The sequence below is a fragment of the Plecotus auritus genome (assembly GCF_963455305.1).
Source record: "Plecotus auritus genome assembly, chromosome: 3".
Taxonomy (NCBI): Eukaryota; Metazoa; Chordata; class Mammalia; order Chiroptera; family Vespertilionidae; genus Plecotus; species Plecotus auritus.
The window spans coordinates 203,798,115-203,814,965 of NC_137772.1; the positions used below are offsets into that span (position 1 = coordinate 203,798,115).

General features: G+C 36.8%; 1 protein-coding gene across 2 annotated transcripts in view; it reads right to left on the bottom strand.

The window, feature by feature from the left end:
* Window positions 1-5,942: 5,942 nt before the first annotated feature.
* The window catches only part of KLRD1 (killer cell lectin like receptor D1), a 54,056-nt gene continuing 43,147 nt past the window's right edge, over window positions 5,943-16,851 (bottom strand). Inside the window, exons 4-10 of one of the 2 annotated variants that reach the window (XM_080660540.1) lie at window positions 15,005-15,089; window positions 13,669-13,761; window positions 13,452-13,517; window positions 11,856-12,007; window positions 10,918-11,021; window positions 10,150-10,323; window positions 5,943-6,388 (exon numbers count right to left, since the gene is read on the bottom strand). In XM_080660540.1, the coding sequence (XP_080516666.1) occupies window positions 10,203-10,323; window positions 10,918-11,021; window positions 11,856-12,007; window positions 13,452-13,517; window positions 13,669-13,761; window positions 15,005-15,011 (543 nt within the window). In that variant the 5' untranslated portion in view covers window positions 15,012-15,089 and the 3' untranslated portion in view covers window positions 5,943-6,388; window positions 10,150-10,202. Of the gene's footprint in view, window positions 6,389-10,149; window positions 10,324-10,917; window positions 11,022-11,855; window positions 12,008-13,451; window positions 13,518-13,668; window positions 13,762-15,004; window positions 15,219-16,851 lie in introns of both variants that reach the window. The other variant, XM_080660541.1, reaches the window with a different exon arrangement.

Here is a 16,851-nt window from a genome sequence, read left to right on the forward strand (position 1 = left end):
AGAGTTTGTTATTTATAAAATATAAAGGATTTCAAAATAAAAAATGCCATTCTCTTTCTTCATGAAGAAAACTTCCAGAAGAAAATGCCACCAATATTTATTAACTATTTTTTCATCTGACATGCCACAAACCATATACTTGCAGCAAATAAAAAATAACAATTAAATGATGTATCTTATGTAACAATGTTTCATTTAATTTTTAAATTATTGAGTGATGAACAAATTCATTTTTAAGTTTAATAAACTGCTGATAATACTTATGGTAGAACTAAATTTTAATCCATAATTTTATTAAATATTCACAAATATGAAACTAATAAAGCTTTTAGAACTTTCAAACACAATACATTTGAAAATTAAATATACTTAAAGCTGGATGAAGAGTATATGCGGATTTATTAAATTTGCTATTTTTGAAATATTTCTTAAAGTTAAAAATAATCCTGGAAAAGTTTCAATGTTTCCTCTTCTCTTTTTGTTAATTAAATTTATTGGGGTGACATAGAGTAATAGAATTATATAGGTTTCAAGCATACAATTCTATGATACACCATCGATATATTGTATTATGCGCCCACTACCCAAAGTCAAATCTTCTGCCATCACATATTTAACCCCCTTTACCCTTTACTACTCTCCATCCCCCTTCCTTCTGGTAACCACCATACTGTTGTCTACATCTATGTGATTTTGTTTGTTTTTCAGGTCTGTTCATTTGTTGCTTTCAGTTTTATATCCTGCATATGAGTGATTCAATCTCCATATGTTGTCTTGTTACATATACAATGACCAGTGTCTTTGCAATTGCCATCAAATAACTGACTATTTTTCATATGTATATTTGCAATGATTAGAGACAATGTCAGGTTTTGTTAACTGGAGCCTAGAAGAGAAAAGAATTTCTATTTTTACTAAAATTTGTTTCATAGATCAATTCTATTCTTAAAGGTTACCATGCACTAATTAAAATATAAAGGAACATACATTTCTGTGGCAGATGTATTAATCCTATCTAATAAAGAGGTAATATCCTAATTGACCGTCACACCCTCACAAAGATGGCAGAGCCCACAGCCAATAAGGAGGGAATATGCTAATTGACTGCCATGCCCTCAAAGAAGGTGGCACCCACAGCCACAAGATGGTGGTGTCCACTCCCCTCAGCCCCGCTGGGGTGGCAGGTGTGTGGCACGGCCAGGCCCGCCCCCAGGCAGGCCTGGCTGTTCCACTTGACTGCCTCTGGAGTCCCCCAGTCCCCTCAGGCCCCCAGCTTCCCAGGGCTGGCCCGAGGCACAGGCAAGCCTCAGATGGAGGCTGCCCAGCCACCCAGGTTTAGCCCGAGGGATGACCAAATGACTGAACTAGCAGGCTGCATGTGTCCTCCAGGCTGGCAAGGGGGTTAGTGAGGTGCAACCAAACGACTGAACAGCAGGCTGTGTGGGGTGACCAGGCCAGCAGGGGGGTTAGTGAGGGACGACCAAACGACTGAACAGCAGGCTGTGTGGGGTGACCAGGCCAGCAGGGGGGCTAGTGAGGGACGATCAGACAACTGAGCTGCAGGCTACATGGGGTGACCAAGGCTGGTAGGGGGGGGGTAGTAAGAGGCGACCAGGCTGGTGGGGGGGGCAGTTGGGGGCGATTAGCCTGGCAGGGGTGGGCCAGTGATGGCTGAATAGGCCAGTGGGGGGCGCAGTTAGGGGCAACCAGGCTGGCAGAACAGGTAGTTGGTGGCAACCAGGCTGGCAGGGGCCAGTTAGGTGTGACCAGGCCAGAGGGGGAGGCAGTTAGGAGCAACGAGGCCAGCAGGGAGGGAGAAGTTGGGGGCAACCTGGCTGGCAGCAGGGAGCAGTTAGGGGTGACCATACTGGTGGGGGGGGCAGTTAGGGGTGATCAGCCTGGCATGCAGAGGTAGTGAGGGAAGATCAAGCCACTGGGGGACGGGCAGTTAGGGTGACCAGGCAGGCAGGTGAGCAATTAGGACCCAGCAATCCAGGACTGGAGAGGGTGCAGGCTGGGCTGAGGGGACCCCTCCCCATGCATGAATTTTATGCACTAGGCCTTTAGTATGTAAATAATAAATAATATTTGTTCCATTCAACTCCTAAGGAAGGAAAATGGCAGAGCAAGGAACTCCAAAACACTGGTCCATTAATGCAATGATAAAGCTGACTATAACTGACTCAAAATTTTCAGAGATCTGGAATCTAATTTAAAAAAGTGACAACAAGCAAGTGCTTGTTTAATGAAGAAAAAAGCTTCTATCTTTTGGTAAGAGAGCATTTGTTTCATTTAAAGTAAATGAACCCAGGTCAGTGTTGCTCAGTTGATTAGAGTGTTGGCCCTTACACCAAAACTTTGCAGGTTCCACTCCTGGTCAGTGCCTATACCAGGTTGTGCCAGAGGCAGCTGATCTCTCTCTCTCTCTCTCTCTCTCTCTCTCTCTCTCTCTCTCTCTCTCTCTCTCTCCTCGGTGAGGATTTAAAAAACAAGTAAATGAAAGAGAGATGTTAAAATTGATTTTAGTCCTGATTATCAGCCCTATGTGCTTGAGAAAATAGAATCTATACTAATAAAAGGGTAATGTGCTAATTAGACCAGAAGACCTTCTGGGAGACCTTCCGGATGTCCTTCCAGACAAAGCCATGGTGGCGGGGCCGAGGCAGAGGCAGAGGCAGTTAGGGGTGATCAGTCCAGGAGAGGAGGGCAATTGGGAGTCATCAGGCCAGCAGAGGGGGTCAGTTAGGTGGAGCAGGCCGTCAGGTTGGGCCAGTTGGGGGTGGGCAGGCCGGTGGGGGGGGGGCAACTGGGGATGAGCAGGCTGGAAGAGAGGGGGAGTTGGGGGCGAACAGGCTGGTGGGGAGGATAGTTGGGGGCAAGCAGGCCGGAAGGCAGAGTGGATAGGGGTGATCAAGCACGCAGGCAGGCAAGCGGTTAGGAGCCAATGGTCCCAGATTGCAAGAGGGTGCAGGCTGGGCTGAGGGTCACCCCCCCACACCCATGCAAAAATTTCGTGCACTGGGCCACCAATCTTTTATATTTATCTTAATAACATGGTAGGATGAATGGAGTACCTCCTATACGTTAGCATTTTAATAAGAAAATTGGTGCTATAAGAGTAGTTTTCAAATTTTGTGTCAGGACTCCTTTCAACTATTAAAAATTATTCCAGAGACCCCCCAAAATTTTGTTTTTTGGATTATGTCTATCCAAATTTGTTATATTAAAAATGAATTTGTTATAGTAAAAAACATTGACTCATTTATATGTAACAATACTAAATACATATACATTTTGTGTTACTATAAAAATAATTATAATCCCTCCCAAAATAGTGCCAACATTGTCCTTTTTTTTCATTTTGAAAATCTTTAATTGTCTAGCATAATTGAAAAGAGTATTTTTATATTTCCTCCAGTGTTTATTCTTCTTTGATATGTTATAATGTTTCAGAAATACTTCCATTCACTCATGAAAAAAATGAAACTGAAAGAGAAAATCACATTTCAATATTATTTTGAACACTAGAGGCCCAGTGCATGGAATTCATTCATGGGGGTGAGGGGTCCCTCAGCCCGGCCTGCACCCTCTCCAATCTGGGACATCCCTCTCTCAATCCATGACCGCTGGCTCCTAAGCACTCACTTGCCTGCCTGCCTGATCGCCCCTAAATGCTCTGACTGCCTCCCTGATCATCCCTAACCACCTCTGCCTTGGCCTCCGCCACCATGGCTTTGTCCAGAAGGACATCCAGAAGGATGTCTGGAAGATGTCCAGAAGGATGTCTGGAAGACGTCCAGTCTAATTAGCACATTACCCTTTTATTAGTATAGATAGTTTTTCCTTCACAGTCCTCTCATAAGTGTCTTTGTACATTATGTAGTAAATTATTATGGTTCAGAGAAATAAAAATTAAGTCCATACCTAGAAAATCAGCTGGTTTCTACTAGAGTGTAAATCATTAGCCACCATACTAAACATCATTGTTATTCATTTCTAAAGGTCAAATATTTTAAGAGTTCCAGGTGTGTTGGAGTACTCAGTATCACATTTAATAGAAAACTTCACATCGTGGAATTTAACATCTAAGTATATGCGCACCAGATAATTAATTAATATTGCTATTCTGGGGCGGGTGTTTCAAAATAGCTGGGAGAGCACAGCTGGTGTGGCTTGGTGGTTGAGGTCAAGGTTCGATTCCCTGTCAGGGCACATACCAGGATTGCTGGCTCAATCCCCAGTGTGGGGTGAGTAGGAGGCAGCCAATCAAGGAGTCTCTCTCGTCATTGATGTTTCTCTCTCTCCTCCTCTCCCTTCCTCTCTGAAAACAATAAAAATATATTTAAAAATAAACTAATGGGAAGATACTTACTTGTCCAAGGTTAAAGCTGAGCCATCTAGCCAAGCCCATTTCAGTTCACTACTGTTGTAATATAAACTGATCCAAAACTTTTCTGCCCCAATATGACATTGCTTCATTGAAAATTTTTTTACAAAATGAGAACAGGAAATAAATAAATCTGATACCTTTGGTTGGTTGTCTATATATATAGAAATTAAAACTTTTATTTACTTTATTAAACATTTTTATTTTTTATCTGGAATTGTAATGCTATAATAAAAAATGCTCTTGGGATTTTTTGGAAACTCACTAATAATCAATAATTTATTCATTCATCAAACAACTATTATGGAGCCCTCATACTACTGTTCAGCTTAGCCCTGTCCAGTGTGCCTCAGTGGATAGAGTGTCAGCCTACACACCAAAAGGTCATGGAGTTTGATTCCCGGTCAAGGCAACGTATCTGGGTTGCAAGTTCGATCCCAGGGGCTAGTAGGAGCGCGTACAGGAGGCAACCAATCAATGTGCATCTCTCACATCAATGTTTCTCTCCCCTCCCTCCCTTTCTTCCACTTTCTAAAAACTAATGGACAAAATATCCTCAGGTTAGAATTAACAACAACAACAAAAAAAATGTGTTCAGCTTAATTTTGAAGTATTTTTCAATGTCCCCCAAAGGTGATATGGTGATACTTGGTTTGAGAAAATATTGACTCATCTCTGCTCTGTAGCTGAAATACACTGGAACTCTGACAATCACAGAGACCCCAGCTAATGATTAAAATTTGTGTATCATTAGAAAGAAGGTAATACTCGAATCTGTCCCCAATCTACTCTGGAATAGAACAGAGTCACAGAGCAAGGAGATACATCCTCAGAAAGAAATGAAGAAAAAGGACTCATATCAAAATTAAAGTTTGAGCAAGATTGTATAAGGCTTGGAAATACACAACTGTGGTTACTGTAAAGTGAAAAATGGATACCAGACCTGCCTCATATCAAAACCTACTTAAGATTAAAAAAATTTCAACAAACATTCTCTCTTCTAACCCTTTTGAATAAAATATAATTTATATATTAAAAATTAATAAAAACAAAGTTTAATAACCATCAGATTCAAAACCCATGCAACTAAAACCCATGTAAAGAAATAGAAAATTTCCAGGATCACAAAGATCTTTCCTCCTTTAAACTTCCAGTTACCATCTTCTTTCTCTTTCCATATATTACCACCATCTTTACCTCTCACATGATCTTCACGTTTAATGTGAACTATAGTTTAGTTTTGCCTAGTTTTGAAGTTTGTATAACGAAAACAATGTAATATAAATTCTTTTGTGTCTATCTTATTTTCCTTGTGTTCTTATAAAGGACATCCAAGGGCTCATCTTCATCTTCTTGACAACAACTAGGCTTGATGTAAATTACTGTAGCTGATGAATAAGACAAATGATTGATGTAAAGCAGTTGGAGCCCAATTTGGATACTGGAACTGGGTCAACTTTACTGAAAACAAAATGAAGAGTAATGACTATATAAAGGAAATTTTGAGGCATGGAACTTCTAGGAGGGTGAACTTCAGGAAATTGTTGACTTCTTTCAATAATATTTTATTTGCTTTTGTATGTTTCCTTTTTAAAAAAAAATAGGTATTTATGAGCGAGTCTACCACTAAGTCCAACAAATAGCAGCTTCAAAGAATAAACACATTATATCACACAGTTTCTGAGGGTTGGGAATCCTTGAACAATTTAGGATGGATGTGACTCAGGTTCTCTCATTAGGTGACTGTCAAGATAGTTGGGGCTGTGTTATCTGAAGGCTTGAGTAGAGCTGGAAAGTTGGCTTGCAAGACATGCTCATTACATAGCTGCTAGAAATAGACTTTATTTCTTTTTAAATTGAATTTATTGGGGTAACCTTGGTTCACAAAACCATACGGGTTTCAAGTGTACAGTTCAACAAAGAGGTTTCAGCTCCATGTCATATGGTCCTTTCAACAGGGCTGCTCCTGATACGATGGCTGGCATTCCCATATCAAGTGACCTGAAAGAGAAAAAGAAGGAAGAAGCCACACTACCTTTTATGAACTAGACTCAGAAGTGGCATACTATCATTTCCATTGTCTTTCACTAGTCACACATATCAACTGTGAGACAATGTGGAAGGAATTTACACAAAGTTACGTGAATTTGAAAGTGGGAATCATTGGTGAACATCTAGCATTTGGCTATAATACATACTTTATGAATTTTCACCTTTATAATAAACAAAGATTGATAATATGAGACACACCTCTTTGAGAAATGTAAAATTTATAAGTACATTTACAACTCTTATTATGTGACCTAAGAAAGATAAGGCAATGTAGAGAGTAGGGTTGGTGCCTATATCATCTTTTTTCACACACCTTGACATGAATTGGCAAACTATGGCCTGTGGAGCAAATTTGTCCCACCATTTATTTTTCTAAATAAAATTCCCTTGTAACACAGCTAAACCATTCATTTACATACTATCTATGTTTTCTTTTTGCACTGCAATGGCAGAGGTGAGTAGTTTCAACAGAAGACTGGCCCACAAAGCTAAAAACATTCACAATTCATTTTTTATAGAATGCTTTGAGGGTGTAAAGAGAAAAAATTCCAAAATTCCAAAATCGCGTAAATATAAAGTGTGGGTGAATATTCCAAATATTTCCAAATATTTAAAGAAATGATAAGGCTCCCATGAGCATATGCATATAATGCTTTTAATAAAGGCAAATAGTCTGATACAGTAGGAGAAAGAGAATTCAAATGAGTTGGGGACCGAGAAACATCCAGGAATAAACTTCACAATGTTATTCTTATTTACACAAAGATAATTTTTCTCTGGATGAAACTGCTGATATTTGTTCTGATATTTATGTGATGAAATTTGGGTTTTGGAGAGCTGAGGCAGAAGTTTCCTGCAGAGTTCGGTCATATAATGGAGACAGGATGTCTAACGAATTATCTCCACTGTAAGTTATCAATAAACAAATTGGCCCTTGAGACGTTTGAACTTAAAAAAAACTTACCATGAATGATTAGTTAGTTAGTTAGTTAGTTAGTTGGTTAGTTCACTGTCCTTACCATGACCAAGAGGCAAAAACTGATGCTCAAATATCTCGAGGTAAGCAGAAAGCTGTCCCAACCCAACTGTAAAATAACCCTATTGGGCAAATTTAGATGTCACTAATGGAGTAACTAAGAATGAATATATTGGGGTAACCATAAAACCACAATGAGATACCACCTCACTCCTCACAGCTTTCAGAATGGCAACGGAGAGGGGTGGCCTCTGGGAGCTGAGGGCCTCAGTCCCACAAGCACAAGGAACTAAATTATGCCAACAGCCCGAAGGAGCTTGGAATAGAACTCTGAGTTTCAAATGAGAAGGCAGGCTGGTGAAGATCTTGGTTCTAGGCTTATGAAACCACAGATAAAGCAACAACTAAGCCATGTAACTAACATGTAGTGTTGTAGGTTCCTAGCCTCCTCATAATTTGCCATGAACCCACACATAGCATGTATTATATATATATATACACTCGGGGTTACGTATTTAGGGTTACAAGGATAAAATAAGGAAGTCTACACGAACTACTGCCATAATATTTTGTCTGTTTCTTAGACATTTCCTCACCCTCTCCCATTTGTTTTACATCCAACACTGAGATAGTCACTCAACTAAATCCTTCCATGTGCATAATTCCATTTAAAAAAAAATAGAGAACAAAAGAAAAAAATAAAGTATCTATCCCCAGAGAATATATTAGAAATCTCATGTCAGAGGGAAGAAAAATACTTAGTAGAAAGACCTTTATGTAAAAGAAGTCTCTCCCATCCCAAAGATTATAAAGAGACTTCAGGATGAAGGAAAGCAGAATGCAGGTAAGAGTGGGAGGAATAATGTCAAACAGGAAATGGGTCACATGGTCAAGGCCCGAGTATGACTAATATAAGGGGACCATGCTGTGAGAGAGACACACTGCCATGGGTGACTAGAATCCTCCATTCAATCCAGAATTTTCCATTGGAATACTCTGAAATTATATAGAAGCTGAAAAAACTCAGAGCTATAATTGGGAGGGAACAATAATTTTCCTCTCCCAGTGGAGACAAATTTTGACATAGGTTAGTCTCTGAAATTAGACATCATCTACCATATTAGCATCTTGTGCTTCCTCATTGCTCCTGCAACTGTAAAGAAAGTTCGTGAGCTCTCAGAAAAAAAAATAAAAGGCAGGTTGGGCTCTGCACACTGCATAGGTGATGATGTGCAACTAGCAATCTGAACCTACATTTGGATGTGGCTAAATGAAAGCAGCTGACATTCATCCTGGACAGAAATTGTGAAAATGGAACATCCTTGGTTCATTGCAGAGGAAATCACTCTAAGCAAGAAAACAATCAAACAAAAGAAACCAGAATCCCAAAGGAAATTGCTTCATGGGAGGAGGACAGGGAGAGGGGAGAGTTGGAACAGAAAACTACTCATTTAATTATAATCTTATCTATACTGTGTTTTAGATTGAATTTAAAGTGTATTATTTGGAAATCATGTGGACAATAAAGCCAAAACATAAAATATCCAGAAAGAACATAGTATGTCTGCTTAGTTCCAGTTAAACATTTGAAAAATGTTTTAGCTTGTCCTGTGTTGTTGTTGTTTTTTCATAATATAATTTAAATGTATCTTTCCTAAGTCAGTCTTTATACATGAAAGTAAAGAGTTCAGCTTTTAATCTTATTATATTTATATAATGACAAATAAAAGATTCTTCTTCCTGGCTCATTATATATTAAAAATCAATTTGAGTTCTTAATTATTATTATTTAATTGAAATATAAAACTATTAAATACATAGACATGTCAATATAAATTTCCAAATATGTCTATACAACAATTAACCAAAAAGAAAGGAAATTGGATTCTGAAATCTGTGAGACTGTATAAACTTCATCCAGATCTCAGGAGTTGGACCTCATTGTGTTCCTAGCCCTTCTATGACACATTCAGAAACCCCTCTATAAAATGGTACATTCCCTCTTCCACAAAAAAAGAAAAAGGGAATTATTCATATTTTACACATATCGTTTAGGAAAAGGTTCTTGGAATTGATTAGAGATTAAGATCTTCAATGCATGTGCAAGTCTTTTATCGATTGATAAGAAAGCGTGAAGTAAAGAAAGAGGTATTGTCAATGTATGTGATCAGGACTTGGAGTCCCTTTACCCTTGCAAATTCTGAAAGCAATCAAATAGGAATCACATATTTGACAAAAGACTTAAAATCATCTTACAGAACTCAGGAGTATCAAGATAAAACACAAATGTGTGCCCCTCTGGAGCTGGAAGATACACCTGGGGAAACTGTTATATGGCACTTTCAACTCTACATTAACGCATGTAGAAGTATAGGTATCCAGAAAGAACTACCAGAAACGTGAGATGAAGATGGGAATTCCCAATATAGTACTCCACACAAAGGTCTGAAATGATGTTGGTGTCTATTATTTAATGTAAATTGTTTTATTTAAATTTCTGCAGAGAAAATTTACCAGAACATATACATGACAATATTGATCATATGCACTAAATCAAAATATTTATGAAATTATTTACCTGAGGTTTTATAATTTCAGGTATACATGCATGCATTTCATCAATTTTAAAACACATGTTTTCAAATATATGAAAATTGCATGATAAGATATAATATGAAACATTGTACAGATCTCAGAAATAGATAATTAGTAATGATGTAAGAGGTAGACTTACCATTCTTAGTAATACTGGACCTTCATTGCCCACCCTTCTGCCCTAAGCAACACCTAAATAAGCTGTTGTTTACAGATATACAAATTTTTATCTGTGCAAGCTTCTTCCAAAACACTTTGGGGTGCGTTATACACCATGCAGTTTCCTGTATTTGCACCTTTAGTTAATGCAAATCTGTAATAAAAAATAAAATGTTATATAGAAAAAGGAAATGAAAATTTCCTATCTGAAAATAAAAAGATGTATTTGCTAATTTAGTCTAGGAAAACAAATTAGAGCATAACAGTGTCATTGTATGATGCTAAAATACCATGTTTGTGAGTGGAAGCAATATTCCAAGATTACAAATATACAGAAAATAAACTCAGATTATATAAAACATGGGAGGATGCTGGGAATATTGGATCCCACCAGAAAAAAGAAAAGAATGACTATTCTGCTTTTCCTGGACAGTTTATGTGTGAGAGGGCAGCTTTTTATCTCTTATGTTGTTGCTAATTATCTGCTCATACAAGTCCTGGTACCAAGGTAAAAAGAAAAAGTCAAAACCTATTTTATGGTCAAAAGTACAGTAATTTATGTCACTTGAGCATTTACGTGGATGTTCTAGATAAGTGTAAAACTGTTGTTCTCTTGTATCTAATCTTTTCTGTATTCTCATGCTCCAAACAGGTTTATCTAAGCTACATTGTTCCTGGAATTTATATTCTCTGAGTACTAAGGATAAACTCATAAAGTACAGTAAAGTCTTGACCCTCAGAAACTTACAGATCTTTGGAGAAAGCAGAGCCATCCTCCCACAACCAGGCATGATGTTTGTCAGAGTAAGAGAGTCCAATCCAGTAAAAATTTCTAATGTATTTTATAAACTGCTGCTTTAAAACAGAGACAAATTATTAATCTAATTTGAATTTACTCTACAAATAAAGTACTCTCAAGAAAGTTAGTGTCCAGAATCATATCCAGACTCTACTCTAAATCAATCAAACTGAAATCATTTTTAAAGTCTAGTACAGGAAGTATGGTCATGTCTCATCATATTCTCACATATGAGGTCCATTCATTTATGGAGAAAAAAATATCACAAATCTCAATTCTTGAATAAAGGGGTTAGATTTTCATGGAACAGTTCATTCACAGATCAACCATAAAATATGATTCCAAATCAAAAGCATCTTGAGGAACAGTTTTTTAGATATAACCTTTTCGTCCTATACTCCCCACAAGTTCCTCATGCAACTGGAGAACTCTTTCCCTTGTCTTAAGAGTTGGGTAACTATTATAATTATGCTCTCATATTCGTTCCTCCTTATATCCCAGAATAATCGCAACAGCTATATAATTACAAAAATTATATATTCAATTAAAAAACTAAATATTGCAAACTTGTTTAATTGGTTATTTGAATAAAAAATAATGACCTATTACTCATTTCTTCTTTGATTTCTCTCTAAAATGCCTCTTGTACTTTATCTGGCATCTATCTTAATTTTTATTCCTATAATATAAATTTTTAAGAAATTGTGTGCTGGTTTTATAATGATTGTTCTAAGGAATAAAAAAAATAGTAAGTCATTATTAGGTCAAATATGACCATTCATTTACTATCTGAAAAGGCTTGAATCAAAGTAATCAGCTTACTTAGACAATATGTTATCCTAAGCCAAAGACAATATAATAAAAAAAAAAGCAGAATAAATACATGCCAGCTCATCCATGTTTTTAAACTGAAGTAGACTGGAATTCTGAGAAGCACAGAAATCCCTACTTTCTGCCCAAGTTTTTTTTTCATTGGAAATGAAGTAACAGTTGCATTGGTGCCCAATCCACTTCTCTTGGCAAAAACAGCAGCCAGAGCCTAAAAGAAAAAAATAAAACTTGACTAATGACATTGGAGACTCAATTTTTTTAAGCGCTATTTTCTCATTCAAAAATCATTTTATTTTTTTCTACAAATATTTTTTGAGAGACTACTTCAGAGGATAGCCATATGAATGAATCATGGGCATTATATTCTAGAGATAGCATCAGGATTATCAATCTGTTATTAATCATATTTAATGCTAGTTTGGGTAAATATACAAAAGAAATTCAGTATGTTAAAACATCCTGTAGCAGAGTGTAGGAAGTGACCCAAAGTTGAGCTCTGCTGTGTGAATAGGATTAATTAGATGGAAGAGATATTTAAGGGAGAAAGACATTTTAGCATATTTCCTGAGTCAGAAATAAATATGGTACATTGGAATAATTATGATATATATTTTAGATATTTTGTTTTCAAACTGAAGATAAATAGAACAATTGGTTTGAAGACCAATGGTACAGTTAACCGGTAATAGTGCCTTGAACATTTTATCCTCGGAGATAGGCATAATGATACATGGTATGTACTCAAATCTTTGCCAAGTGAATGGTGCTCAAATTATAGAGTAGAATGGTCATTACATGGGGAGGGGAGTGGGGAGGATGGAGAAAAGTTGGAAATAAACTTCCAGTTAGAAGATCAGTGTTCTGAGGGGCTATTGAATAACATTGGATTACAGTTAACAATACTGTATTATACACTTGTAAGTTGCTAAAGGATAAATGTTAAATGTCCTCAGGACAAAAAAGAAATGCAATTATGTGATATGATGGAGATATTAGTTAGTGCTACAGTGGTCATCATATTATAATATATAAGTGTGTCAACATCAACACATTGTATATTTTAAACTTATACTAGCACAATGTTTTATATCAATTATATATCAATAAAGCTGGAAAATACCTCAAGAAGAAAAAGATAAATAAAATATTATTTGATCATAGAAGATGGTGAGACAACTTGGAGAGAATTTGGGAAAATGCATTAAAAGAAATTGGACTGAGTTGGCTTACAATGGAAAAGTAGGCTCAGATTTGTAGAAATCTCTGCACTATATTCTGAGTCATGTAAGAAATGAAGCAAAGGTAAAGAGATATATAAATATAAGTTATGAGCAAACACTGGCAGATAATAAGGATTAGCTGTAATATGTACTATAATTTGTTTTTGATTTGTTATTTAAACATTAGCACTCGTACAGGAAAAAAATGTCATTCAGGCCAATATTTTCCTTATTACTTAAATATATAAATGATGCACATTCAATGTAATTTAATAATTTTTACATTAGAGAACAAAGAAATTAGATTATTCTACAATTAGTTGATAAATGTCTTTTATTAAGTGTAATATTCCATCACACTTCTGTGTGAGAAAAACAAGAAACTATTTCATGCTCTATCAAAACTAATATTTTCCAAATTATGGAACCTACCTTCCTGAGGTTCCATGGTGGTGGGTCCTGGAGATGATGTTGGCAGAATACTTTGTCTAGTAAATGCTTTAAGAAATAATTAGAAATTTACTTAATTAGATACAGGTTTATAAAATAACACAATAACATACATTAGTAAAATGAACTCTTTCTTACTGAATGGCTTTATTCCAGTCTTGATCTTTACTGGTATATACACTTGCCTATAAAAGCTTACCATTTTTCAACAAAATTCCTAAAGTAGCCATCAGCACAAGGCACGTTACTCCTAAGATCCCAGAAATCAACCTCCATGGAGTGCTCTGAAAAGCTGTAGAGAAAGGGAGGTAGAGGGATGAGTTGAATAACAAACACAGGAGCTGAAGTGCTGATACGCAGAAACCAGAGAGAAAATCCAAAAATTTATTCAGTTTGAAAACCCAACTGTCTTTCCAATGAAACATTGGAAAATGAAGACATTCCATTGAGAATTCCACCCAAAATTAAACATTTTATGTGATGTACTTTATTATTTAGAAAGGTTATCCATATCTTTTCTTCTTTACCAGCTCTTTCTCAGAAAGTGGATTCAACATTTATTTTTAATTTGGCAAAGAAGCCCAGAGATCTAAAGTAAGAAGAAATGAACAGGCACCAAGCTCTGTTTTATGGGTTTGCAAAACAAACATTTACTTTAATTTTCTCAGCAAAAATCACAAGATAGTAGTATGATTCCCATTAGGTAGATGAGAAAATTTATAACTTATTATTAATGTTATTTTCTCAAGGTATCAAAGCTAGTAAGTACCCAAGTCAGAAATCAAACGAAAGTTTGTCTAGGACCAGAGTCTTTATTTAACATATTCTGTCATTGTCACAACATACGTGGGAGCATATCCTTCTGAGAAAGGACAGGTGCTCCTAGATTTGTAGAGGTTTACAGGGAAGAAAAGACATTGGAGTATCTGGATCAAAGCATGGTCAATACGTGGGGAGCTGGGTTTATATCACATTGAATTATGATACATAAGCAACAATTTTTACAAGAACATTATATTACCAAATACCTCATATTACTTGCTTATAACCATTTTCCCTACAACAATTCAATATTAGGAGATTCTGCATTAACATCAGCACACTCCCAAAATGTTGTCATTAACAACAGACCTATGTGTCAAACTGTCAATCTGGTTGGTGTTTGGATGTCACAAACCAAATGCAAAATTTTAAAATAGAACTTGTAAACACTGTATCTTAAATATTTGGCATTCTCTATTTATACTGGAGAATGTGGCTCATAATTTAACCTGGTAAATTCAGTTCTCATTTAGAATTTAGACCTGTCCCTGCCATTAGTCACTTTTTAAACCTGTTGGAAAAGCTTCACAAAATCATTTCTAAGTTACAGAATGAAAAATCAGAGAAATAAAATTAAATGGGAAAGGCTGATACACGGGAAGCCTAAAATTTTCTACATTATTTTCTTAAAGCATGCCCTGAAATGAGCTATACCCATGAGATACTGTTTCCGTTTATATTTATTTTTAAATTTATGACTCAGGCCGACATACCTGCCATGAGAAATGTTGTTCCAGTGTAGACACAGATAAGTCACGATGTTTGTTTGTTTAAGAAGAATGGTGTTGGAGCTGAAGGCTAAGAACCGGAAAGTTGTGTATGAAGAAATTCAAAAGGAAAAGAAAAAATTGTGTATTTCAGTGATATTCTTGATGTTCCGGAAACCACAATACAGGAAATTCTCATTGCACTTGTGTAATGCAAATTCTTTGACAATCAGAAGGGGAAAAAAAGTGAAAGGTGTGTTTTTTCATGTTTGAACAGGGATCATCTTTTAAAAATATTGGGGAAATGGGAAAAAAGATGGGCACACCAAAGGTAAATTTACTTAGTACAATAAAGTGCCACAAGGATTTTCTTCTTTTAATAATAATAAACATTTATAATTTACCTGTGTTGAGCACAGATTCAATTAGTTGGCACATGTTAGCACATTTGTTTCTGAATATTGCTTAATAATAAAGATACATAAATATACTTATTTTTCTGATGAGAACACGAAGGCAGAACTAAATACATGACCAAGGTCATTAAGTTTGAGACCCAGGCTATCTTTCTTTCTCCAGAGCACACAATGCAATGTATTTCAAGTCAGACCTATCCCTCCGTGTCTATGTTTTGAGATTTTGATTTCTTTTCTTTAGCACAGAGTGGTTGCTATTTCCATCTCTCATTGTGTGCTTCTGATCCCTGCCTCATTAACCCCGGTATGGAAGGTGAAGGTCAAAAAGGTAGAACCAGAGTGATTTCCCATTACTGTTCCATCCATGCACACACACACACACCCACATACACACACACACACACACACACACACACACACACACACACCTGTGCTCTACAATAGCCTCAGTTGGTCTAAGGCAGTGGTCGGCAAACTCATTAGTCAACAGAGCCAAATGTCAACAGTACAACGATGGAAATTTCTTTTGAGAGCCAAATTTTTTAAACTTAAACTTCTTCTAATGCCACTTCTTCAAAATAGACTCACCCAGGCCGTGGTATTTTGTGAAAGAGCCACACTCAAGGGGCCAAAGAGCCGCATGTGGCTCGCGAGCTGCAGTTTGCCGACCACGGGTTTAGGGCATTGATTTTCAACCTTTTTCATCCCGTGACACACACAAGCTAATTACTAAAATTCTGTGGCATGCCAAAAAATACATTTTTTGGCAATCTGACAAAAAAAAAAAAAAATAGGTGTCATTTTGATTCATTCACACCAGACAACTGTTGTGTTGGCTGTTCTCATTTTTAAAAAATATATATATATTATTGATTTTTTATAGAGAGGAAGGGAGAGGGAGTTAGAAACGTTGATGAGAGAGAAACATCAATCAGTTGCCTCCTGCACACCCCCCACTGGGGATGTGCCTGCAACCAAGGTACATGCCCTTGACTGGCATTGAACCTGGGACCCTTGAGTCCGCAGGCTGATGCTCTATCCACTGAGCCAAACCAGTTAGGGCTGTTGTCATTTTTTTCGACAATCTAAGGGAAAGGAGGTCAGTGCACCCTAATAGTCAGGTATTGCATGTTTAAAAGCCTTGTGGCACACAGGCTAAAAATCGCTGGTTTCAGGCAAAATTTCTTAATTTCAGCCCTTAAAGCTTCTCTCCTACTTAATAAGTCCCAGCATGTGAGACTTAGGTGTAGAAATCTCATGTAGGAGCTGCAAAGAGCTTGCTGGCTGCAGCTGAGGCTTGTCAATCGTCATGTCACTGGAAACATTGTCTCTGTGGTGAGCTATTAGGTAGGCGGTTGGGTTCTCACTCTCAACACACAAAATGTGACAACTTTAAAGCTCAACTCTTTTTCAAATGGCACTGAGCCTCTTTCTTTT